Genomic DNA, 27,945 nt, shown 5'->3' with positions numbered 1-27,945 from the left:
ATTCTTTCTCAAGCAGAGGCAGAGGGTCAGTAGTCGTAGTCTGTTGTAACACCGTATTTTTATGCTTTCGGTAAACATGACATCTAAAGGACGCATACTTCGTAAATGATCTCTGACAGTCATTAAGACCACAAGTTATTGAAAAAATTGCCTCATGTGCATGAATGAGACCAATGTGCTGGATTAATTTGATGATTGTAAATGTTCTTCGAGAACATTTAGGGCAATTGAACAGGCGGGGGATTTTTGCTGATGTTACTGTAAGAGGTTAATTATTCTGGTAACTGGGGTAGGTAGAGGCTTGTCACCATCCACAGTAAGTTTCAAAACATACCGCTGAAGAAACACCAGGGTGTTCTTCAGATGGGATGGATGTGTCAAATTGAAGATGAAATAAGCACAAAATGCTGCAAGAGCCCCTTCATCCACACCGTTCACGTGGCAGATCTCGATCCCATCAACTTTGATGACTGCAGTGACTCTTCTTGTAAATGCAGTTTTCCAGTCAGTGGTCTCCTGTACTTGAACAGTAGGATATGGTGAAGATGGTTCACTCTAAATGACAAAGCACAAAACAGATTCTGTATCAGTAAAATTTTCTCAGCAGTTGACTAAACTGATGGAGAGAAAATTGATATGCATAAAGACTAAGATAATTAATATTCTCTCATTTGCATTTGGCCAAAATACAGTTTAAGGATTGCACAGAAATTTAAAACTATATACCCACCTCTCCAAGCACAATGAAATGTTCAAGTTTCTCTCTGAACAAGGCTGGCAACATGAGAAGTGCTGCTTTAAAATCAATTCCTGGAACATAAAATGTGATACACAAACAAATATGTAAAAATCTATCAAAGGCAAGAATTTGATAGGCTTAATAAAGTGCTAAATAAAGTTTAGGAGTCAATTACCAAGATGGTCTTCACAGAGAGATTCTTCTCTAGCTTCTTTGTGCAGCTTTGCTAAAGGGGATTTCCCTTGAGCAAGCCGTAGCACGCTGGATGTAATGTTTCCAAAATGTTCTCGAAAATGGCAGCTCAGTTCAACACATTTATACAGGAAACCAATTTCTTGATAAAGCTGCAGTTAATTGAAAAAGACAAGCATAAGTAAATCAGAGAATTGTATACAGTTTTAGTGTTCTACATGTTAATGTGTTTATGTATTTACATAATTATAATTTGCACACTAACCCCTGATGGACCCTTCAAGAATGGATATTTGTTGATGATATCTTCAACAGTCATAGCACTAGTAATCTCCTGCCGCCTCCAGGCAAAGTTCCTCCTCATTCGATCTTCAACAATGTGAGTCTCTGGCTGTGTCCTTCTATATTGGTCCTGCAGGACTTTCACATGTCCCTCTATTGATGTAGCATCCTCTCCAACAGCATTAATCTCCTTGTGCATAGACAAAAACAAAACAGATAGAATTTTTATTTCTAGAGATGCACCGAAATTTCAGTGCTGAAAATTATTGGCCAAAAATGGCATTTTCATTTTTTGGCCAAAAGAGAAAAATGGACAAAAATATGAGCTGAACATATATGCAGGTTTCACTCTCTGTCTAGCTGCTGTCACTGAACGGTGTGATGCTCCGCTCAATATTTTGCTCCATAAAAATGTGTTCCGCTTGTGTACCGGTCCAACGAAATAACACGCTGACAGGAAATTTCTGTGCATCTAGAATTTTTCTGTTTTGATTTTGGCCAAGAATTTTTATTTTGGTGCATCCCTAGTTATTTCTAATTTTTAGGCAGAAGAATAATGAAAATTTTTGCATCTTGTCACTTAAAGGGTTAGTTCACCGAAAAAATAAAATTGTGTCATTAGTGATGCACCCTCATGTCGTTCCAAACCTGTAAGACCTCCGTTTATCTTCAGAACACAGTTTAAGATATTTTAGATTTAGTCCGAGAGCTTTCTGTCCCTCCATTGAAAATGTATGTACGTTATACTGTCCACGTCCAGAACGGTAATAAAAACATCATCAAAGTAGTCCATGTGACATCAGAGGGTCCGTTACAATTTGTTGAAGCATCGAAAATAAATTTTGGTCCAAAAATAACAAAAAAGACGACTTTATTCAGCATTGTCTTCTCTTCCGGGTTTGTTGTGAGCGTGTTCACGACGCTGTTGACGTATGACGCTGCTGACGTGTTTTCTGGTGCGCCCAATAACAAAGATAACACGTCAGCAGGGTCGTACGTCAACAGTCACAGCAGTAGCACTTACTTTAGCATGATGTGAAAAAAAATAAAATATTGGAGTCAGTTTGTTACTTTATTTTATTAGTGTTCATTTATTATATTAATATTTCTAGGAATTAATGCTTTCTCTGAATCTTTAAAGTCTCTCCGCGAGCGATCGTACAGGTGCGGATATATCTGTGTCAGCTCAGCTATTCGACACTCAGAATGTTAATGACCTCCGCAGAATGAGAAACTAACCGAATAAAAAAAAAATGCACGTCAAAGAAGGTGGAGTTTCAGAACACATCCACCGATTGCGTCACCGTCACGGACCAATAGAAACTCAATGGTGTTTAGGAGCCAAAACGAACTCAAAACGAACTTCGTTTCGGCCTGATTTTGTTCTAAATGAAGTCATATCAGTTCGTTCTTTGATTTCGTTTGAAGTATATCGGGGCCTTAACTGATGATGTGTTATCCAGTTAGTTAAGATATACTCAGAGTGTGTTTAAGGAAAGTGAAGTGAAGTGAAGTGAAGTGACGTGACATTCAGCCAAGCATGGTGACCCATACTCAGAATTCGTGCTCTGCATTTAATCCATCCGAAGTGCACACACACAGAGCAGTGAACACACACACACACACTGTGAACACACACCCGGAGCAGTGGGCAGCCATTTTATGCTGCGGCGCCCGGGGAGCAGTTGGGGGGTTCGATGCCTTGCTCAAGGGCACCTAAGTCATGGTATTGAAGGTGGAGAGAGAACTGTACATGCACTCCCCCCACCCACAATTCCTGCCGGCCCGAGACTCGAACTCACAACCCTTCGATTGGGAGTCCGACTCTCTAACCATTAGGCCACGACTTCCCACGTTATGTTCGTATATAGCCTTTCCTATTCTGAAGTGTCCCCTGATGGATAGAGAAGTTTGGGCACAAGTGATACAAGAAATTAAGGTGATGCAAGCTCTTCCTGAGAGCTAATAATGTTGCTCTGCAGTATACAAAAGTCTCCGTCTCTGTAACAAACTACACACACTTAAAAGACTATAGGTCTCACACCTATACCACAGAAATAATCACCTGCTCTCACTGAACGTGCACACACTGACAAATTCAGGTCTAAGTTTGAAGGAAAGTGATCCTCAGCTAAGAATCATCTGAGTGCACACTTTATACTCTTCTGGTCACTCTCAGGCACGCTCACAATGAGCTGCAGCGGCTGGTAATTAGCCTGAGTGAGGGAGAGAAACAGAGCATAACAGGCCACACAAGCATTTTCTCACAAAAAAAAAAAAAAAAAAACAAACAACAATGAATCAGAACGCCATGGGTTGAAACATAGTAACGGATAGTTTTTCCCACTGGCAAGATATTGCACTGATGTTTAGTACACTTGCAGGAAAGACCATTGAGTTGTTAAGGGGATACTTTGCTACTTGTGGCCTTCCTGATGAACTGGTCTCGGATAACGGTCCGAAGTTTGTGTCGAGTGAATGTCAAACATTTTTGAGAAGCAATGGTGTAAAACACATCCGTAGTCCTGCATACCATCCAGCTTCTAATGGTGCTGCAGAGCTGTTAGTGCAAAATTTTAAAAGGTCTTTGGAAAAGGGAAAGAATGACAATGTGTCTTTACAGCACTGTATCCACAAACACACACGCAAAGCCATTTTTGGGGTTCGGTGTCTCACCACGTCTGAGGTTGTGGTATTGAGGGTGGAAGAGAGCGCAGGACATTCACTCCCCCCACCTGCAATCCCATCCACCTCATCAGTGCCAGTCACACCCATGGAGGAGACCCTGCAGCCGCCAGGGAATCAGGAGGACAGCTAAAAAAAGAGAAAGCAATCACAATGACATTAATACACTGTATACAAAGAGAGCACTGAGGAATTCACCACAATAAAAATATAGTAACAATAGTCGCACTAGTCCTGCAACAAAACCTTATTGTAAATACCCTGAATTGAGCATTTGCATGATTGCATTCTTTAATCTAGCTGTAGCGTGAGGTATGGCATAGTAACATTGGTTACGAGTGTTGGGCCAACCTATGGGGAAGCAGAATAGGGTATTTAAAGGAAAACACCACCGTTTCTCCATATTCCACTATGTTATTCCCTCAAATTAGATGAGTTGATACGTACCTCTCCCGTCTCAGTGCGTGTACTATATTAGCGTTTAGCTTAGCACCATTCATTCCTTAGGATCCAACCAGGGATGAATTTAGAAGCCACCAAACACTTCCATGTTTTCCTATTTTAAAGACGGTTACATGAGTAGTTGCACGAGTAAGTATGGTGAAACAAAATAAAATGTGGCGATTTTCTAAGCGGATAAAAATTATAACTATAATGTATGGCGCAAGAGCACTTCGCAGCACTTTATTACTGCAGTAATATCATCACTCCTTAAAACTCCCCTCTCCCTCTTTTTTTTAAACTCCGAGTAGACATTCAAAAACAGCACCAATCCAACAGATTGAAAGTGATAATGTCTGTCAATTTTAGTGGGCCTGTATGTATAAAACTTCTCAGAAATGCTCTTAAGAGTAGTCTTAAGCTTTGACTTAAGTCTCAAAAAATTAGGACTTTTCTAAGAGTAGGAGACTTTTATAAAGAAGCTAAAAACAACTTTTAGTAAAGTCTAAGACTGATTCTTAAGTGTTGACTGAGGTGACACTTAAGTGCTGGGAACTAAGGACTACAATGATGTCAACACAAAATGGCCGATCTCGACCTCTGAATCAGCCAATATTGAGCTCATGTAAAGCCAGAGCAGCACAACACCAATTATTTAAAGTAACTACAATAAAGTCATTCAATTAAGACACTAAAATATTGTAATATTATTTTTTTTAAATGCTTTCCATTGTGCAAAATTAACACAAAGTATTACTGATGCTTCGTTTTCTATTGGTTTACAGTTGGAGCAATGATGTGAACATGACTTCCATCTGTGTGTGTGTGTGTGTGTGTGTGTGTGTGTGTGTGTATATATATATATATATATATATATATATATATATATATATATATATATATATATATATATATATATATATATATATATACACACTATACTACTAAATGCACTAATAGCACATGATTGAATGTGCATTTTTATAAAAAATAAAAAGTAGAGCCACGGTTCACAGGTCTGTGTGTTCATTCCTGCGTGTGCACGTGGTCAGATAGTTGTTTGCTCATATCCTGTCACTGTTCTCACCAGAGTTTCGCTAGCTCCTGGGTTTGTGTCCTGCCTTGTGTGGATTTATCTCTGCTAATCTGTTTTTGGATTAGCCTACTCATTTATCGACAGTTCGGTTCTGTCTGTTGCCGTTTCTGTGCTACTAGATCCTGCTTTCACCTGCATGACAACATTACCAAACTTCTTGCACTTGCATTTGGACCTTGAGTTTTCATCCCTGACAAGTAGACTAGCCCAAAATAAATAAGCATGTTACATAAAAGCATGCTTTGCTTTTGCAGTACAATAAAGTGCTATATTTTTGTAATGTGGAAAAAGTGCTACTAATGACATAGTAATAGTGTTCTTGATTGTACTATGTAAAGAAATGTGAATGTGAGTATCATATAACTGGAATATTAGTTACAATACATTTAAAGTCAATTAATGTATAAAATATGTGGGGAATACATCATACATGCATTTTGGACATATATTTTATATTATTCTTATATTTTAAATACTTCACAAGTCTGTTTTATATGTGTGATGAGTATTTTTAACAGTGTATGAAAGATGGGTTCAAGTGTACTACGAGTGGTAACTAAATACATTGTTAAAAGCATGTTTTAGTTCATATTCATGCAATCTCAAAATAGCACAGTTGAGTACACTTAGATGTTTGTATATTATCTTAAGAATTAAAGAATAATTTTTAGTACAAAATTAGAGCGTGAAAATAAAGCACTTTAAGTACTTTATGGAAGTTGTTATGGAAATTTTTAATTTTGTTAATCTTGCATTGATTGTATTCATCTCATTTAAGTATCTTCTTAAACATACAATGATCAAGGTAGTATATAGTCCATAGGGACACTGAGTTATTTTATGTAACTTGTGCACATAACTGCTTTAGGTTGAAATACAACATTTAAGGGGAAACTGTTTACCAGGCACTGACAGTTTTGAGAGTAACCAGACATCTACCATGTAATGTGCATGTGTTATGGGGTGATGTGCACTGAGCAACATGATTGTCTCAAAGGTCGTAATCTGTCCTTCAATGTATCTTTTTACATACTATAAAAAGTGTGCTGTGAGTCTGTGTGTTATCTCTTTGCACACAGACTCAAGCTGTGTGTAAACCAGATCATTCTCTGCAGAGAATTAAAGCAATACAAAGACAAAACTCTGTTTGGTCTTTCATTCTCAGTCTCTACAAATTGTTATTGAATTAGAATTTCCACGACAAAGTATACTTAAAGAAAGTGTATTTTAGTGCACTTTTTTCACCTGGGTTTCTTGTGAGAAGGCATGATCCTGTTAACTCTAATGTTTCTGCAGTAATCTGAAAGTGAAAACCACAGTAAAGCATGTTGATGCAGTACTTCTGCAATCGCCATTTTACTTGAACCCAAATGTATAGTTGGCCACAAAGGGGCAAAACTGTTTTTACAACTCACCGGAAGTGGTATTTAGTTCTTCCTGTAGCCTATACATCTGTGTATTCTGAGAAATCTAGAGCATTTTGCTTTATTTAATATTCTCATGTTGTAAGCACTTCTAATTGGGGAAGAACAGAACAGTTTATTAATCTCTCATCAAGAGAAAGTAGGTCACCACATCAACTCCGTCGTTTAACATAATTCTGCACCTAAAAATAAAATCCGTTTCTGTTCCCTCTCCCTCCACCCCCGCAGATGTGCTGATTTCTCAGAGAGTACATGTGCATGTCAATCCAAAATGAAGGATTGTTTAAAAGCAATTGTTATATGAACCCGGTAAAAAATAACAATAATAATAATAATAATAATAATAATAATAATATATAAAGAGAGATAGAGACTAAATTAGTAGTCCATGCAAGAGGAAGTTGTTCAAGAGATGTTAGCAATTTCCAGTATTCCTACAGTTAATTTACTGGAAGAGCAAAGATTGAATTATGATATCTGCAAAACGACCTTGACTTTTTTTTTTTAACTTGAAAATACAGGGCTGAATTTAATTCTATTCCCAACATGAATATTAACGGATACAGATAACATTGATAGAATTTCTAGCTTTTTTATTACTCCAATTTATAAACTTTTACATTTTGTGACCTGAATGTCATTTTTTTTTCTGTTTTGCCCAACGTTTTAGTATTAGTTCAATAACTGAAAACTTGACAAAGAGACATTTAATAATGGTAGACTTCGATCTCATTGATTATTCTGATAGTGTATATCGTTTTATACACTGTTTATAGATTTTTATAAATTATAGATGTTTATAGAGTTTTTAAAGCCTGTCGAGCAGAAATAGTTATTGGGTTTGAGACCTATTTCTGTAATGCCTTAAACTCTTAGCAGCAGTAATTCTGTGAAATTAAGTCAAGGCCGCACACTAAGATTATCTAAAACGATCGCCTCAAGTCACAAACCCATGAGATTTTTTTTATTAAATAATTAATTAGTTAATCATTTAGTTAAATTAATATTTTTTAAATGAATTTCGTTTAATTCGAATTCGAATTATTATTATTGTGGGAACAATTTAGTAAAACGAGGGACAGATTGTTATCGTGCACACGATTTACTGAAAAGGAATGAACGAATTAGCGTCATATTGATTTTTATTTATTTATTTATTTATTTTAAATTAGGGAAATAAGTATGATATCGTGCATGATTTAACTTAAAAGAGGAATCGAATGATTATACTGCGAGCATGGTTTATTATTTTCCCCCTGCATGACATGTACTAGGATGCATAGGCTACTTAGAACTGTAGCGTTTAAGTTATAAGTAAAAATGTTAAATGTTAAATTAAATAAATGTAAAACATGATATGTTTTAATTAGTAATGAAATTAAGATTTTAGTATTATCCACGCCTCCAGTAGGCTATGACGAGTTCCCTTTAGATGATGCTGGCATTATTATAGCATATGTTGCAAACAATGCGGGTATTTAACTGGTAAACGGTAAATGACTCATTTTAGAAAACGTGTAAACCCGAACAGTACTACTAGCTTATAAAGATTAAGAAATTTGCAATTAAAGTCTGTTAAATCGTTGATCCAAATTATAACAATTACATTTTCTGAATGAGGAATTTAGTTATTTATTTTTGTATGGCTCAACAGTTTTAATTAAACTCTTCTATTTAAATTATTATTTTTTAAAGGGTAACTAAACCCCTGGTCAGAGCCTGACTCCACCCACTGGCAATATTTTAAAAATGCTGAAAAGTGGGCAGAGCACAGCGGAGATAGAGGGGACGAACCGAGGGCGGGGTTGAGTGGGTGAGGCGTGAGTTGAGCAAGGTGGCATATGCAAACCACATCCTGAACATAAGGTTGACTAGCTCTTAGTTTGGTAATGACTGAATGGTGCTTTCCTTTCATTACGCTGCAGTTGTCAGAGTTGAAGGCCACCAGGTTATCCCATGGGATTCCTCCATTTCTGTCATAATCAGACAAATATTTTTTTTTAAACATTCATCCCACTGAATTCAAACGAACATTAAGTGCATTCTTGATTGTGTAAATACACTCACCTCAAAGAGGTTTCCAGCTTCTCATAAATATTTTCTGCTGTACCCACATTCCAGAGTGGCATGTCAATAAATTTGGTCGCAACCTCAAGACTGTTCTCATCATACACTCTTGCCAGTATAACTAGTTCTTTTTCTGTCTGCATGTTGTTTGACTCATCACAAAGTAATCCAAATGGCTGGGTCTGGCAGATTTTTTTAATAATAAATAATAAGAAGAAGAAAAAGAAAAAGAAGTGGTCAAAGATGGCGATGATATAGATATAAAAAAAGAATAAGATGATGATGCATTAAAGTGTGTGTTTTGTTTTAGTTTCTGTCAAAAGGCTAACACGTTGTAAATCTAGCATTAATAGACAGGGCCAGCCTAGGCAAGATTTTCTATGGTGCCCCTTGACAGCCCATTGCACACAGTAATTGTGTTCATGATTTTATTTATTTATTTTTTATAGGCTTATATGGATGGTTAAATTATACAAAATAACACCTAAGCCACATTACAGTCGAAACACAAATAACAAGAGTGATTAGGCCTGAATTCATGCAGAAACCTTTCACTGAGCACTTTCAAAAGATTTTGTTTTCCAGTAGGTGGCAGCAATCTTCCACTAAACTATGTGAATTTTGAAAATAATGTGAAATATAAAATGTTGCTATTTAAAAAAAAAAAAAAAAAAAAAAAAAAACAGTACAGCATATAAATACCATTTGTAAACATTAATTAACGTAGACAGATGAACTTACCTTTAAGAAGCTGAGTTGTTTTAGTCTTTCCAGAGGTAGGGTGACCATATGCGCCGTTCATACGGGACATATCCCGGCCAGGATTTTAATATTGCCTAAAACATCCAAAGCAGTTTGACCAATAACATGCAGGTATTATACATAATCAACCAATCGTGGGGCTGCGCGTGAGAAGGTGAGATCTACAGGGAACAATCAAAGCGATGCAAATATGCGCACGTGTTTGTTCGTTCGTTTGACTTGAAGCGTCGCTGCTCAAAAAAAAAGACAGCAAAGTAGGTGCGAGAGCGATCCGAAAGAATAAGGAGCCGTCTGCTCTGCTCTCTAGCTCTCACGAATGTCGCACAACGATCGACCTGCAAACAGCCAAAACCTGGATATTTTAGGCACTATTAAAATCCTGGACGGGATGTGTCCCGTATGAACGGCGCATATAGTCACCCTATCCAGAGGAGTATTTTCTAGCTATGGCAGAATCTGGGAACATTCCTGCCACACTAGCATTGAATTCATCGCAAAAAGAAAATGGAATGTTTTTTTTTTTTTTTGCAATTAACATTGCCATTTTTAGTTCACTCTGTAATACGGTTTCTGCCTCCGTCCGTCCCTTATGATAAAGTTTGAAATCGCGAGTGTGCCCCTTTGTGCCTCCACAGCGCGATTGTGCAGTTGAGATTTATTGTGCTGCGTTACGTCGTTTTCCCACCGTGTCCGATACTGAAATCTGTGCGACATACTTTGCAAAAAGCGTGAGAATTGTCGATGCTGCTTCGTGATAAGAAATTAAATTCCTCCGACCAGCAGTTGTTATATTTGCAGCTATATTTAGTTTTTTTTTTAGCCGTGGAACCACCTGAACTTTCTAATGCCATTTTTAGTGTCTTCTGCGCTTAATTCAAATTCCCCCGTCTACCTGCGCAGATATCAACTGCGCAACAGAGTTGTAGGTTGCCAGGTTGAGGTCACAAATGGGTTCAAAATTGTATGAATTGTATGATCTATTGTGTGAGTAGGATGCGTTTCACACAAGATCTGGCAACTGGACAACCTTGGAATAATGTATTGACGTGATTATTCATATTACGAGGTAGGGCCATACAAATTACGGGAGTTTCCCGGGAGAAATAACAAAACGGGAGGTGGACGGGAGATGGGTGTGAAAAACGGGAGTGTTGACAGGTATGGCCAGGGCCTGAGCCATATCACTTCGAGCCGCTGGCTCAAACTGCGGTCTTAGCTCCCGCATCGCGATCGGCTTCCGACGATGCTAGCGAAGCAGCCGCTACAGTGATTTTGACGGAACAAGATGGTTTTATACTGCCAAAGTGCGTGGTAGCTCATACCAAGGGCGTGGTGAGCTGGAAACTGCATACGTCACCTGCCACCAGCCAACGTCAAACACCAACACGGCAGCACTCAGACGAAAAATCAACTGCAGTAGCCACCGTTCAACCTGAAGAGGGCAGCACTCAGACGTTTTTACACTATATATTGTAGAATTAAAACACTTTATACTCAAATGTCAAAAAAGTTACTCGAATCAATTAACAGCACTAATAAAGCCCCGTTCTTACAGATCATTAACTAAAAAAAGTTGGTTTAGGAGTTACTCTTCAAGTTTACTGAGTGATGTAAAGTGACGTCACGTCGTTGCTCTAACCGACATTGATTTTTGGGAAACGCTGTTTTTACACAGCGGCTTTCCCTAGCGCCTTTGAATGCGCATTTATAGTGTCACTGCTTATAGTATAATGTTAACGTCAAAGAAGGGCACTAATGGAAATGTTAGCCGGCATTTTTTTCCTGTAAAGAGTCCTTATGTACATTTTGAATGTTGCTGCTGTTAACTGCGATGTTTAAGGCAGCGTTTCTCAAAAGCATCTGAGTAGGGCTGTGAATCTATGGGTAGACAGCGATTCGATTCACGATTAATAGGTTTTCGATTCAAAAACGATTTTTGCAAATTTGGAACGATTTAATTCGATTCTATGCCCGATTCATTTCTATTCGATTTGATTATAAAAATTTGATTCTGCATTCTTTAAGTGCATTAACAGGATTATTTAAATTCTTTGAATGCTTGGTCAGGGGGCAAATTATACAGCAGCCTTTATGGTTACGGAACCATAGGTTAGAGAGAAAAAAATACAAAACACTTTTGTTCATTGTTAGATGTTAATGATGATATGGCATGACATGGCACATATAAAAATTTATGTAAGCAAAGATTAAAAAAAAAAAAAAGAAAGAAAAAGAGCTTTAAAAGTATTATGTATAGGCTAATATTTTGTCACACCAGGGGCGCAGCCATAATTTCAGAAGTGACAGAAATGTCAAATACAATAATTGTATGCATGTATGTATTATATTCTTTATTTACAAGGAATTATTTTCTTATCTATTACTTTGAATTTGCTGTAAGAAATCAGATACACTGATGGACAATAATCAATCATTTGTAATATTTTTTTTTCCTTATGGCAATTTTATGATTGTTTTATATACAAATATTTAAACTTTCTGCACATAATAAGGCAGAAAATATACTTTATAGACTCTGTACTGTAATAAATTTGCCAAGTACTGCACCTATCATAAATTTTACTTGTATTTTTGTCTTAACGTTGCATCATTCTGCTTTTTATTCAGCTTAGCTGCAGATACAGCCTGACAGTCTCAAGTACTATGAGCGCGAGATCACTTCTCTTTCAGTGCGAAAACTTCATCTCATTTTCATAAAATAAAATGTTATAGTATTTAACTTTTCCTCTCCATCAGCGAATGATGATTCTGAAAGAAAACGTGATGTCTGTTTGCTGCAAACGCTACTTTCTTGCTTCTGATTATCAGATAAACAGTTTTCAAAAACATGAACATAACGGCTTCGAAATTTGTATTTTGGGTATGGATGTGTAATTTACGTTGTACAACAAAACGTAAAAGTATTGTCAAGTTAAGTTTACCACAGGCTTTATTTTAATTGAAAAAAACCAAACAAACAAAAAAAAAAAAAAAAAAAAAAAAAAAAAAAACAACAACAAACATTATAAAACCCCATAGGAAAATCTAGAAGAAACCCACGGTGAATTACCCTTCCGGGTTCTGACGTTAGCTCCCCCACTCTGTTGGCAATAAATATAATATAAATGTCTACTTTTAGTCTCTGAAGTTAAGTTTTACCCTCTGTGCTTATTCCAGGAGGAACTGGGCGAGCCAGACATCACTGACACAAACACCTCTCCTGCTGATTTTGTTATCATGGACAACGAAACCACTACAAGTCCCGCAAGCACTGCAGCTGTAATAAGATTATCTTCCAATGTTTCACATTCAGAAATACACAGTTTAAAAAAGGCTGAAAAAAAAAAATCTCAATTTTATAGCCACAGTTGTGCGTGTTTTTTATGCATAAGTGTATTTTGCATAAATGAAAAACATTACGGATGATAAAATATATATATATATATTTTTTTTAAACTTGCATCTTTATTGGAGTTTTATAATAACAACAAAATAAAATAATTATATAAAAAAAATATATACATGCATATATATATATATATATATAACCTACATTGAACCAAATCAAATGAGGCCAAGGAGGAGGTATCTAGTACAATTGAAACAAAAATAAGTCAAATTGTGATCTTCGGAAACACTGAATAATAAACCATACATATACAGTACTTCTACCATCTTTTGTGCAAGATTACCAGAACCCAATCTGTAGAATCTCACAAACTTAACACACAATGTACATTTATATTGGGTTATGCAGTCTCTAGGGCAAGAAAATGGGACCATTTTCTCCATTTTTCTTTGAATGATGATTCTCTTAACCTTATAGTGTAGGTTAATTTTTCCATTATAAAAATGTTTTGAATTATATTTGTCCATTGCTGTTTGATCTGGGATGTTCGATTTGAGCCAAATCTAGTAATACCTTTCGGGGCCGCAGATAACAAAATCTTGGATAAATAAAGATCCTCCTTCCGCACACTTTCTGTGATGTTTCCAAGAACCATAACTTTACAATCCTTTAGGATCATGTATCCCAGCACCTTCTGTAATGTATTGTTAACAATAGTCCAAAATGGTTGAATTTTAGGACATGTCCAGAAGATGTGAGCGTGGTTTGCGTCCCTACTACCACAGTCCCTCCAACAGTCTTGAGGTATCCCAAGTTGTTTACTCTTCAAATAAGGAGTGATGAAAAACCTTATAAAACACTTCCAATTAAATTCTCTCCACTGTTGGGAGTTGGTGGAGGTCTGGAGTAGACGGCATGTTTGGTACCATTCCTCCTCTGTGAGGACAATCTTTAATTCAGACTCCCATTTTGTTTTTACATAGAGTGTAGTGTTTTTCAAGTTCTCCATCAGACTCTGATAGAGTTTAGACACAATCTTATTAGTCTTTTGTTGATAAGCGCCACACATTATTTCAATAAGAGGGTTTACCACATCAGAAGAAATGCCCTTAATTTCTTTGCAGTAGTAATCTCTCAATTCTAAGTATCTGAATAGGTCATGGTTATTTAGATCAAAACTATCCTTTAGCTCCTGAAAACTCTTCATATTGTTATTTTTAATAGCTATACAGAAAGCTGTCAGGCCCCTATTCATCCAATCCTTAAAAGTCTTGTCATAAATACCCTAAAAAATAATTTTAAATACACTGCACATATACATTAAGCAAAAACAAATGTAAATTTTTAAGTTTAACTTGATTTTTATTAATTGTTAACTTAAAAAATGAGTTGCTTAATTAAATTTTTTTTTGAGGTAATCGGTGTCCACAAAAATTTGAGTATTCTGAACTTATCGTTTTTTTTACAGTGTACAGTGGAATAGATATTTTTCTCATGATATAAATACTTCTCAGATAGCAAGATCTTTTGGGCCAAATGTAGCTGATAGCGGTCAGGCAGGCCTGAGCACATGGGCCAAACTTTCACCATATATGTTTTGCCATGGCTTTAGGAAATTTTCTTTTGGATGACTGTTAGTATTAAGGTATATGGTCCAGATGACAGCACACAACTGAGAGCCATATGTGGCTTGACTAGGCACACCATGAAATAGGTTAACATTTGGTTTTCACTTGGAAAAACAAAACTTGCTATAGTCATGTGTGGCAGGTTTGTGGCAGTCGCATCTCAGCCCATTCACCAATGCTATTGGTTGCTTTGTGTCTTCTCTTATTCCTATTGGTGGATTACTGAAAATATGTCCGTTATTTCCCGCTCTGCTCCCTCTTTACAACAGCAGCCTTTGCCCGAGACACTCTTATCTTCAGGTTAGTGCAGTTTTGGTGTTTTAATTGTTTAGGGTGTAATTGTACACTTATTCGTGCAGAAAAATGTCATTCGGTTTGGTGTGTACCGAACAAATAGTGTTGTTTTAACCACGACATGTGCGGATCTTGGTCCGTTTCATTTAATGCGTGAATAAACTTCACTATACATTATTACTATTTATACTTCGGCCCGTTGAATGCTTGAATCTGATTGGCTGACGAACGTTCTGTGGCGTGCAATTATTTTCGAGGAAACGCACGGCGAACGTAGTTCCAGGCAGCTCTCCTGACCGCATTACAGTTCCATATCACTTCGCATATAGTAAAACATTTCTCACTAGCGAGGTAATAACAGGGCTGTTTGCTGCAGCCTAATTTACACAAGCTCTCTCTCTCCCTTTCTTTCTCTGTGTCTCTGTCTCTCTCGCTCGCTTTCTATTAACTTCATTAATAACTGCATAACACCAACTCAATCATCGGCCCAATACCACAATACAAGATTTAAAATGACGTTGTGCATTGTGCGTTGTGTAAAACAATATCGATTTACCAATACCAATTACAAAAACCGAACGAATCCCTTTAAATATATCATCTGATCGATGTGAGATGTGGTAACCGTGGTATAAGCGAAATAATTGACTCCGGGCCGTTGAATTATTAGAAAAATAATGCACACCTGAGTTGGTGTTGTGTTATTTTCGATAAGATAAAAAAAGTCTCATCTTTAAAATTAGGCTATGTCTATTTTATCAGGAAAATCCTTTAATAAATGTTGTTTTGAAGCTCTTTTATGTGGCGACAGATTGCAAGTACACGCAGCGGGAGAGCGAGTGAATGCGATCATCCATTTGTCTTTTCTACTAGTTAACGCCAAACAGACACAAATGAATATCTCGGGCCCATTTCAACAATGAGGTTCAACCAGGGGCGAGGCCAGAAATGTTTAAGTGGGTGGGCCTACATAAAACTGGATGGCCAAAGAGTAGCATATGAAAACTGCATATCAAATTGCAAACAGAAAAAAACAGCACAGCGATTCAATACACAATACTACTTTAGCATTGAATGAATACATTTTAATTTCAACATTTACTAATACATTATTAAAATTAAAAGTTTTATCTGTTAACCGTAGCTAACTGAGCTAACGAAAATGTGAAATTTTATTAGTCAACAAAGATGAATTAATACTATACTATACCAAATGTATTTCTCATTGTTAATGTTAAGGCATTGCCAAACGTTAACTAAAGTTTACTGTATGCAAAGCATTACCTTAGACGATGGAGCTTCGCAGATGATCTCTTAATCAAGTCTCAGTTCGCGTTCAAAGGAGAGTAGATATCGAGGACAGTAGAAATGAGCGCATCTGCAAATATGCAGTTCGTTGTGGAGAAGAGTATCTAGCGCAATGTTTTTTTTTTTTCTTTCCACAAAGAACGCATCTATTTAGCAGATCAAACACTGTACCTATGGTGATATGATGCTTTAAACACATTTGGCTCAGAAGTTTCTAATCTATAAATCCATCACCCGCTGGTCTGGTTTCATTTGGGAGGTGCAAATGAAGTGCTAAGACTTACATTTCATTTGGGAAATCCAATATATACTTTTTAAATTCTGAATGAGGTTTGTTTCACTATTTTCAAATTCAACTTTCAAACTTAACACTATTTTCAAAAACGCGCGTCCTCACGTCGTTAAAATAATTGTGGGTGGGACTAACAGAAACTGACCAATCATTATTTTGACAAGGTATAGTAAGCACCTATAGGTAGAGGTTAAATTAATAAACTGCCTGTAACTGACCATGAAAACTCACTTTAAATATATTTAAAGTACATATATGAAGTTATAGTGAAACTATACATTTATAATTATTATCTTTTGATAAATAACATTCATCTGGAAAGTCATCATTTAGCAGATGCATAGTCTATGGTTACATCGCTTATAAATATTTCTGCCTTTTATGCTGATTATCTAATCCACATCGGATCGCTAAGCATTTCAAACACTCGCTGCTGACTGAAAGTGAGTTTGGGGAGGCCTATAATTATAATTTTTAAAGTTTACTTAATGTTGATGTACACAACGTTATAGCTGTTATCTTTCTGAAATGAACGGCGCTGACGCTATCTGCAGACGCGGAGAAACTCCGTCTGTTCTTTGTTCATAAACACTCCTCTAGTCCCAGCTGCCCCGCTTTGGCCCAAGGTTTTCGTCGAGGTAAAGACCCTGGCCGTTGGCCCCGAGGAAGCCCTACTGACTGAGGCACGATCATGAAACCTCCCTTTAAATATAAGTGATACAGTGGAAACGCGACTGGCCCTGGCACGCACTAGCGCGCCCCGCTTTAAGCCCTTCGAAGGTAAAAAGTGGCTGAACGGTAAATTATTGAACTAATATTAATTTTCAAGGTTTCAAATCGCTGCTATAATAACAAAAAAAAAAAAAAGCAGAACAACAAAAAATTAAACAAATAATAATAATCACGTTCACGGCATCATACAGGCAAAAGAAAAGAAAAAATTAACAAAAAAGGCAGCTAAACATGAAGTATTAAAACATAATTCAATCGAGGTAAAACTTTAGGCATTAAAGGTTAATGAATGTAGGCTATATGACTTTGCAAGTATTTGACATAAATAAACATCATCCAGTGTCTATTTCAGTGCACAGCATATTTCCCCATATTGATCTTTTCATATAATTAAATGTTCTCTAATCCAAACTGTTGCATTTCTCATTCGAGTAATGAAATAAAAATTTGACTTCTACTCAGCCAACAGCAAGAAGGCTCAAATAATGAAGAAATAATGAAGAGCAGATGAAGAGGAGACGGCTACAATACCAAGTGTTGGACGAATATTAAAATCCAACAAGCATATTTCTCGAACTACTCTTCCATCTCATCCTTCTATTCCATACAGTAATCAGCTTCATTTTCCATGGGGTTGTGCTCAGAAAACTGCACAAATATTATAAGAAAGAGCGTGAGAGGGAGACACACTTTCCTCTCCCCTCTGCATACAGCGGCATTAATGATGTGCTCTGATCCCTCATGTTAGATAGAAAACTATTTAAATAATATGTTAAATATACCATTTAAATAAATATGCATGCGGGTATGGCAAAAAAAAAAAAAAAAAAAAAAAAAAAAATTCTAAATAATTCTCTCCCGTAACACTCTCAGCCTCCTCATCTACAGGATTCAGTATAAGAGAACATGCCGTTTTTGTCACTTTCACAGTGTCTGCATGATGAAAATATGTGCAATGAATGAGACCTGCACTTCAAAAAAAATGATTTTCTTAGTATTTTTGTCTGTTGTTTCCAGTCAAAAAATCTAAATAGTCTTAAATCAAGATGCTTGTCTACATAAGAAAAATGACAAGGCATTTAGTCTTTTAAGAGTATTTTTCTTATTTAGCAAATTATCTGGGGTACGAAAAATAATCTTGTTTCAATTTGCATTAATATTATTTTTCTTGTTTCAAGTAAAACACACTTAATTTAGATTCCAAAACCTCTCGAGGTTAGGTTCACAGTGTAAGTATATAGTTACCTCTCTTTCAGAAACGGGCTTGACTTGCCCTGCTTTTTCGGGTTTGACAAACCTTCCATTCTGAAACGGAAAAAAATAAATAATCAGAGTTTCCCTCATTTCCTGGTTAACGCACTCAGAGTTTTCACTTAACCTTTCTGAAAGGGCCCTCTCATGTGTCACGTGATCTCTTAGTCAGGTTTCCAACCGCAGAAAAAATTACAATAAAACAGCTTTGTCACGAAGCAGCATTAACTTTACCTCAAGCAAGTCATTCAGTGTCCACAGCGCGTTACTTTGCTAGAAAACGCGAGGCTACATCCATCTTCTTGTGCGAGACAAATTAACTCTGGAGAAGAGCATTTCGCTAAACATATTAGCCTATATTCATTATGTATTTATTGAATCTGTTAGTGATGTCTTAATTAGTGTACGTTTTAAATCTGTCATGAAAAAGTAGAAACAATTTCATAATTAGATTCAGACATTTTGTAAAACCGCCTGTGCAATTTACATTACTGTAGTAATAATAATAATAATAATAATAATAATAATAATAATAATAATGGGACTTGTAATTTTCATTAAAAAAAAATAAGGTGATAATTATAAAATAATGTGTAGGCTACATTTTATTAAATAAATTGTGGTTCAGTGTTGTATAGAAAATATTGATAACTTTTCGCTAATAAAACCAAGACATATACTTTCTTAATTGTTTTTAAGGAAACTTAAGTAGTACTGAGGCTTGAATTGAGGAACCAATTAAACTGAAAAATAAAAATAATAAAGGAAAGAAGGCTACGTATTTATTTTAAGATAAGATCTATTTTGCAGTTTCATCTTTTGCACATTCTCATAATATTTGCATAATGCAGAAAGTAAATATTGAAATTAAGCGCTACTTTGTGTTTTTGAGTAAAGGGAAAAATCTATTAAATGTTCAGTTATGTTGAACATTTGAAAGAGTTTTTGAAGTTTCTATCGTTACCACTGCGCAGAAGAAAGCTTATGGTTATGGATAACTGCATGCACTAACACTATGAGGCATGATGCTTTGTTTTACCAACGCTAGTGCAGTGAAGTTTTTATCCTACTTGAGCTGTCTCGCTGTTTAGTCTTTTAATTGTACACAATAACTAGTCACAGTCAAATACAAACAGACCTTAGTCAAAATCACAGACTTTTGAGAATCAATAAGTCAATAAGATTAAAGAATTAAGTGAAAGTTGAAATATCCTAGTCATAAATTTGTATAAAGTGCTCTATGAATAAAACTCAAAATAGAAAAAAAATAATAGATGCGCTAATTTCTTTTCATATCTGTCATTTTATTGGTGTTCCTCCATAGTCCAAAAATGCAGCATATTGTCAAAAACAAAAGTTCTGACTACATGTTCACATAAATTGATTGCAGTGCGTCGCAGCTCAGTTCATCTTCAACAGAAGAGAAGTGGCAGACGAGCCGAGTTTATTAATCCTGCGGATTCTTTGCTAGCGGCGCCTACAAGATAAGATAAAATAATAATAATAATAATAATAAATATTATATATATATATATATATATATATATATATTATATCTATATATATATATATATAATATATATATATATATATATATATATATATTTATTCAAGGCTGCTGAAAAAATAATGAAAACATGTTACCTGTTTTTCTAATGGTTTTAGAATAAAATGAGTATAGGCTAAAAATTTGTAGTATTAAATTTATTCCATGTCGTTGTAGCTCACATAGGCTAAAGTAAAATTCAAATGCCGTTTTATTGGTTATGAATAAAATCATTTCTGTTTTGTCAATAGCATACATAAACAAATAAAAAAAAAAAATAATAATAATAATAATAATAATAATATATATATATATACACTACAGGTCAAAAGTTTGGAAACATTACTATTTTTAATGTTTTTGAAAGAAGTTTCTTCTGCTCATCAAGCCTGCCTTTATTTGATCAAAAATACAGAAAAATATTTAATATTGTGATATATTATTACAATTTAAAATAATTGTTTTTTATACTCTTATTATACTTTAAATTATCATTTATTTCTGTGATGCAAAGCTGAATTTTTAGGATCATTATCACATGATCCTTTAGAAATCATTCTAATATGATGATTCATTATCAAAGTTGGAAACAGATCTGCTGCTTAATATTTTTTCAGAACGTGATACTTTTTTAGGATACTTTGAGGAATAAAAGTAAAAAAAAAAAAAAAAAAAAAAAAAAAGAAGAAAGCTATGTTTTTAAAATATAAATATTTTGTAATAACAATATACACTACTGGTCAGTAATTTGGGGTCAGTAATTTTTTTCTTTCTTTTTTTTTAAATAAAATCAATACTTTTATTTTTTTTTATATTATTTTGAATAAATGCAGTTCCTTTTAACCTTTTATTCATCAAATATATTAGACAGCAGAACTGTTTCCAACACTCATAATAAATCAGAATATTAGAATGATTTCTAAATGATCATGTGATAGACTGGATGTTAAACATGTGACACTGAAGGCTGGAGTAATGATGCTGGAAATTCGCTTTGCATCACAGGAATAAATTATTTTTTAAAAATATATCCAAATAGAAAACTATTATTTTAAGTTGTAATAATATTTCACAATATTACTGTTTTTTCTGTATTTTTGATCAAATAAATGCAGGCTTGATGAGCAGAAGAAACTTCTTTCAAAAACATTAAAAATAGTAATGTTTCCAAACTTTTGACCTGTACTGTATATAATTTATTATTTTTCTTTTTAGTCTTGTAAGCGCCGTTACCAAAGAATCCCCAAGTAAATAGATCACAGTTTCAGGCTACTTTGCCCATCAATTAACAATCTATAAACGTGCAAATTGCATTTGCTTACGCATTTCATGATATATTGTTACATCCCTAGGATGTGTGTTTTTAGATATTCATTGTTGAGGTATGTTTTCCCACCCTTTTGTTGTGCTCTCTCTCTCCTTCTATCTCTCTCACTCTCTGATTGCTTGGCCGTGTCAGATATCCACAGATGGTGCTCATCAGAGAGAGTTCTGCAGACAGAGTGAACACTGCTTGAGAGGCTCACTTCTCCCCTGCTCCAGACCTGTGTTGAGTGTTTCTTCTGTTGATTGTGGTGCGAAATTAAAATAGTTTTCTGTCAAGTGTTCATATCTTAAAGTAAGTTGTATTCCTGTTGACCAGTAGTGTATTTAAAATTTATTTATATGTTACTGTACTTGTTAAGGTATTAAAAGGTTCAGTAATTTGTTTATTTGATTTATGGTTAGTTTTGGTGAAGCTGTAGGGAGAGGGTGCCATTTTATGTTTATCCCTGTTTTTGGCTAGTGAGGGAGTTGAGGAAAGCTCTTGTTGTTGATTATTTTCTTTTACCTGGATTGGTTTAGTAGTACTCCTGTTAGTTAGCTACTGTTTTGTTTGTTGTTTTGGCCAGGCCCTCTCCTGAAGACATTTATTGCTTCCATGATTCTTGCTTTTCTAAATAAATTGTTTAAGTGGTCAAACTAAGTGGTGGTTGCATTTTCTGGAGCAGAGGACTGGGGTGATTCCTCCACGTTTTACTTGTTATTTTTTTGCCTTATAAGTTTTAGTTAACCTGTTACTCCCACTCCCAACCCTAGACTGGGGAAGTGGATCATAACAATATTTTGTGGATATATCTAATTAATAAAACAAAACAAAACAAAACCCTGCTGAAAAAACAAAAACAAAAAAACAACAACAACAGACTCCATTACAAAATGTGTAATGGTTAATAATGGGTATAATGGGACTTGTGTTGGTTTTACTAGAAACTGTAATGAACTCTGTTGGTCTCTACTGGTAATTGGTTGCCTTCTATTAGTGGCTTGTTAAAACCAATAAATCCTACTGGAATATGTGCCAAAACACTACAGAAAAGAGAAAACCATTTTTTTTAATTGTTACAAGTTGATGGTTTGTAATGGTATTTGAAGTGGAAACCATTAAATTTTTCTGTAATGTGTTTTTTTTTTTTTTTTTTTCTTCAGTAGGGACATAAGCATATATAAGCCTTTTCCCCCTCTTCACCAGACATTCAAGTCACTTATTTCTTTCAGGATAAATGCATGCATTAACGTGTTGTGAATCCAGTCTGTATTGTGCACATGGCTCCTAAATTTTGTGATCAAATATGTACATTATAAACTTAACATTTTACATAAAACATTCAACATCACTGTAAGATTTCTTTACATATATTTGAAAATATCCAATATTTTGTTGTTGTTTTTTCTATGTCTTTGTTACTCTTAATTATAAAGGATGGTAGCAAAGCATTTTAAATGACTTCTTCATGAGTTTGTCTGCATCCATATTGCATGTTTCCTCTCTCACTTGTAAAGTGTGGTATAGTAGCAGTTATTTCTTCTTTAATAGAAAGCAGTTCTTTCTGTTTCACTCACATATTTTTAAATCTGTTTGATTAAGGTTCCAAATCATGGCTCAGTGGCTTAGATACACAACCTAGAAGCATAAATTCTCATGCACACATGCAAAGTCTGTTGCAGTTTTTATTTCTATGAAATTGTTTTTCACTAATGACTTGTTTAGGACTTGAATCTTAAAGTTGAGGTCTTGTAACTCGACATGGACGTGCATGTCTTGAATGGAGACTTGACTCAAGACTTGAATGCAAAGACTCAAGACTTACTTGTGACTTGCAAAACAATGACTTGGTCCCACCTCTGCTATAATTATGGTATAATGTTCTTCTTTTTTCTCTTTTTTCCTGACAGACTTTGAGTGAGAAACACTGGTGAGACATACTAAAAGTATAGATTATTGTGCATTTATTCACTCATTTGGCATTTACAAAACACTTCTGTTATGTTCTGTACTTCTGTTATTAAAATTATATTATAAAAATATAAAATAAATGACTGAATCCATTTTTGTGTTTAAGATGTGTTTAAAATGTACTGCGTAATTGGTATTTACCACATAAGGGCCATCAGCCCTTTACACAACTCAGCCATACAAGAATACGGTATAAGGTTCAGATATCAGCCACATGTATTTTTATGATTTGGCTCACTTCAGGTTGGGTTCTTACGGAGCCCTGCACGTCACCTGTAGGAGAAAAAAAATCAATCCGTGGCGACGGTTTTGCAATCCGTCCCCTCAGTTTATAAACCGTGCTCACGAATTCTTAAACTGTTCCCCTCGGTTTAACAAATCGTGCCCACGGATTTATAAACCGTAACCACGAATTTCCAATCCGTGCGCTCAGATTTTGTAAACCGTACCTTCGGGGTTTTGAATCCGTGCGCACGCTTTCACAATCCGTTCCCTCGGATTTGTAAACTGTACTCACGGATTCATGCAGCAAGCTCAAAGGTAGCCTACGTGTTAATATACAGTTTTATTGAATATTATTATGTGGAATAGGCCTACAGCAAATTTAATTAGAAAGATGTGCATCAAAATCTTGTTTAATTTGTGATAATCTTAGAACTTGATTATTATTGTATAATAAACCTGGCATTGTGACTGACTCTGGAGTAATTTGTTCCTCTTTTGTAAGTCGTTTTGGATAAAAGTTTCTTATGCATAACATGTATAATAATAATAATAATAATAATAATAATAATAACATGTAATAATAATAAAAATAATAGTTTTTTTATTATTATTATTTTAATGTATAGGCTAAATAAATGAGTACACTTAAGACAGTAAAAATGTTTGTCAAAATAATTAATGAATGCTTTGTTTTTAAATAGCCTTTTAAAGTTTTGGAAATGTTTGTGTACTATTCTTTCTTAAAGACTTATTTTGGTGATTTTATTATACTAGCTTTTCTCCCAGAGTTAGATGCACGCTTCACTGTTAATTTTATTATTAAATAATTAGGTCTATTATAACATTACTTTTCACTTTTTTTTTAATTATTATTATTATTTTTTTTTTTTTTTTTTTTTTTTTTTTTTTTACTGCTCCTGTAGCTCAAGGTGGTAGAGCATTGCGTTAACAAGCGCAAGGTTGGGGGTTCGATTCCCCGGGAACACATGATAAGTAAAAATTGATAGCCTGAATGCACTGTAAGTCGCTTTGGATAAAAGCGTCTGCTTAATGCATACATTTAATTTAATTTACTTCTTTTTAGCGTTTATATTAGGGTATAAAACACAGGCAGAGGTGTCTTATCCTATTGGTGATTAATGTAAAATAAACGCTAAAAAGAAGACTATTTTGTGAGTGCGGAACATGGTCTCATAGGATAGGCTACTATAAAAAATAATGTTTAATAAACAGAATTGAATCTGCCGGTGGGGGCGGAGCCACAAATCCGTGAGTTTACAAATCCGAGGGAACGGATTGCAAAAGCGTGCTCACGGATTATGAATTCGTGGGTACGGATTCAAAACCCGAAGGTACGGTTTACAAAGTCTGAGCGCACGGATTGGAAATTCGTGGGTACGGTTTATTAATCCGTGGGCACGATTTGTTAAACCGAGGGAACAGTTTAAGAATTCGTTTAAGAAGTCCGGTGTTTGAGAAAATATAAAGGGTCACTAACTTCGTCAAAAAAAAAATCACTTTTTTTTTTTTTCTTAATTTTTAATGAACTGTACAGTAAATTTGTCCTATGGTGACAAAACAAAAAAATAAGAGAGAAAGAAAAAAACTCTTAATAATATACAATTAGCATGAGAGAGAGAGAGTTATCTTCATTGTTAGACACATATTTTCATATAGTGTTATTTATTAAGTAAGAAATTATGAATAAGAACTTTTTCCCCATGACTTGTTGGACATTTTCAAGAGAAACTTTGCTGTGATCCGTTCAAAACTGCTGAAAATCATACCATTTTAAGATGAGTGATGATTATATTTCCCTCACTGAATACTTAACTGTTTTTTAAGATATTTTGAGATAAAATATTGTATGCGTCACACAACTGTCACACTAAAGACAGACATGGTAGTGACTGAAGTATTTCTATTTAACTTTGAAAGGAGAAAGAATGTTTATTTTTGATACAAACAATATCAACATGTTTTTTTTTTAAAACAAAACAATAATTAATCAACAAGATTCAGTCCCTCAGTATGTTACTGAAACTCTTCTAGAGTGACCTTGCTATTCTGAGCTAACCTGTCATCAGCAGTTTGCAAGAAACAGTTCCATAATTTTCCATGATTATGTAGTTTAACCGTTTAAAAAAAAAAGAAAAAAAAAAAAAAAAAAAAGTCGTTCCAAAAAGTTAATTATTTTAACAATTCTGAGACCAAACCTGACCATGTGCACGTGTCATGGGCTTCAGAGGGGGCTTCAGAAACATGACCTTGAAAAGGGTCTTTCAACTTATTACAGTTGTCTGTGGAATTGCCTGATTCGATTTTAAAACAGGATATGGTGTCACACCACAGGACATGGTTTTCAGTGACAAAATAGATTAAGTTCATACGATTTTAGAAATATATGGATTATTTTTTTTCTTCTATAATTTTTTTTAAATTCTTTTCTTTTTAATTTACAAATGTTGTAATTTATTGAACCATACTTGAGACTGTCTGCATTTTAAATAATGCATTTTTATAATGACACTACTAATTATAGTCGTTTTAATCGTGTGTGTCTCCTCAACAGCCCACATACAGCCGAAAGAAATCGTGAGCGCATTTGCTGAAGAGTTAATTGTCCAGAATGCATAAGAAACTTTTATCCAAAACGACTTACAAAAGAGGAACAAATTACTCCAGAGTCAGTCGCAATGCCAGGTTTATTATACAATAATAATCAAGTGCTAAGATTATCACAAATTAAACAAGATTTTGACGGACATCTTTCTTATTAAATTTTGCTGTAGGCCTATTCCACATAATATATATTCAATAAAACTGTAATATTAACACGTAGGCTACCTTTGAGCTTGCTGCATGAATCCGTGAGTACAGTTTACAAATCCGAGGGAACGGATTTGCGACTCGCAGCAGAAAAGAAATCACGATCAGTGTGAACGAGCCTTTACCGAACTAACTGCCGTATAGTTTTACAACAACAAAACAACTTACAGTCAACATGAGTGTCCCTGCTGACGCTCATTCTGCTCCATGATAAACTTCCCACCTTTCAACGGTTTCCTTCATTCTGCAAAGTTCTTGGACTTGAGCTTTCACTGAAACAATGAATCTTTCCAGATTTATCAACAGTCTGTGCTCATCCAGATCCTGCAGTTCATCTCCACACGCGAACAGAATCATGATGCAAATTCAACAAACACTAAATATAATCCATGATTTCTTGATCATTCGGCTTTAACCTAGACCTATTGAACTTCGAAAGAGCAGCTGCTCTTTATTCAGATCTGGATCCATCTGGGCAATCAATCACTTCTGCTTCTCATCTCTCTGTGTCTTCAGAACTTCAGCTTCACGCTTCGTCTGCTGTACGAGTGACTTTAACTTTCTTTCTCCGTGTACAGTGCTTCAGATGAGCGCTATCGCTGTGTTATAGTTCTGTGTGGAGTTCAGAGAAGGATTTTAGTTGTTCGCTAAAAGCCTCGAATCTCTTCGTGAAGGCGCGCTTCTCATTTAAACAGGAAACAGGAAGTACGCGAGAGCCAATGAGCTGCCGTGTTCTGAAGCAGCACATTTTAAAATGTTTAAGGAGCGTCAGATCTGACTAATGAGCAAAACAAGCATCTGCACTTCCTGAAGTGGATATTCATAAACCACTAAACAAGGCAGCGTTTAAAGGGGAAATCACAGAACTGACACAATGGAAATAATTATGGGGAAAGAAACAGAGAATACAATTTACAGTCTCCAAAAACACTCGAGCACTAAAATACATTACAACAAGAGAGAAACTGATAACTGGTCTCAGAATAGCGCTGTTAAACCCTCCCCCTCAATCTTATTGGCTGTTTTTTTTAAGGAGCAGTTGCACCAGAAATTAATTAATTAATTCATTAAATGGTAGCCTAAATACTTACTGATGTAAAAATTACCGTGTAAAATGATCTTTTCAAACATGTATGTATAAAAAGTACGCCCTTCAACTTCGCCATGATTGACAAATGATTAAATGTAAATATTAATATATTGTGTTATGTTTAAATTTAAGTTTAATTTAGCTGACCAATTGGAGGTGATTTTAAGATTCATATTTTCAGGCTAATTGACATTTTCCTAATAGTTTTTTTTTTTTTTTTTATGTGTCTCTTTGCTTATTTCACATAAAATTGTATACTAATATCATATATTTCCCCTAATGTTGATTTTGAGTTACACAGATTAAATTATAAATTCTTTATTAAAGTAAATGAATGAAAAAAATTAATTCAAACAACTAAAATCATAAATAAAACAAAATCAATCAACTCAAATCATATTTATTTCTAAATCACTCCATGCAGATTGTTTCAAAG

General features: G+C 34.9%; 2 protein-coding genes across 4 annotated transcripts in view; one reads left to right on the top strand and one right to left on the bottom strand.

Moving 5' to 3' along the window:
* Window positions 1-27,945, top strand: part of LOC109076009 (serine protease 27-like) — a 536,122-nt gene that overhangs the window by 117,445 nt on the left and 390,732 nt on the right. The window lies entirely within an intron of this gene.
* On the bottom strand, window positions 13-27,811 carry LOC109076012 (sterile alpha motif domain-containing protein 3-like). Of its 3 annotated transcripts, XM_042733832.1 has the most exons (7): window positions 21,485-21,666; window positions 18,537-18,596; window positions 3,890-4,027; window positions 1,197-1,403; window positions 915-1,083; window positions 731-810; window positions 13-555 (listed from the first exon to the last, which is right to left on the bottom strand). In XM_042733832.1, exons 3-7 carry the CDS (start codon window positions 3,986-3,988, stop codon window positions 256-258), a joined length of 855 nt encoding a protein of 284 aa, XP_042589766.1. In that variant the 5' UTR covers window positions 3,989-4,027; window positions 18,537-18,596; window positions 21,485-21,666; the 3' UTR covers window positions 13-255. The 3 variants fall into 3 exon arrangements, 2 of the variants coding, with proteins under 2 accessions (XP_042589766.1, XP_042589774.1); XM_042733840.1 differs by lacking the exons at window positions 18,537-18,596; window positions 21,485-21,666 and adding an exon at window positions 26,588-27,788; XR_002011860.2 differs by lacking the exons at window positions 13-555; window positions 731-810; window positions 915-1,083; ... (2 more) ...; window positions 18,537-18,596; window positions 21,485-21,666 and adding exons at window positions 23,336-23,638; window positions 26,588-27,811.

Source organism: Cyprinus carpio, chromosome A3, assembly GCF_018340385.1.
Source record: "Cyprinus carpio isolate SPL01 chromosome A3, ASM1834038v1, whole genome shotgun sequence".
In the NCBI taxonomy this organism is placed as follows: domain Eukaryota; kingdom Metazoa; phylum Chordata; class Actinopteri; order Cypriniformes; family Cyprinidae; genus Cyprinus; species Cyprinus carpio.
Note: the sequence above shows the minus strand (reverse complement) of the source record. Positions and strands in the feature narration are given on the sequence as shown.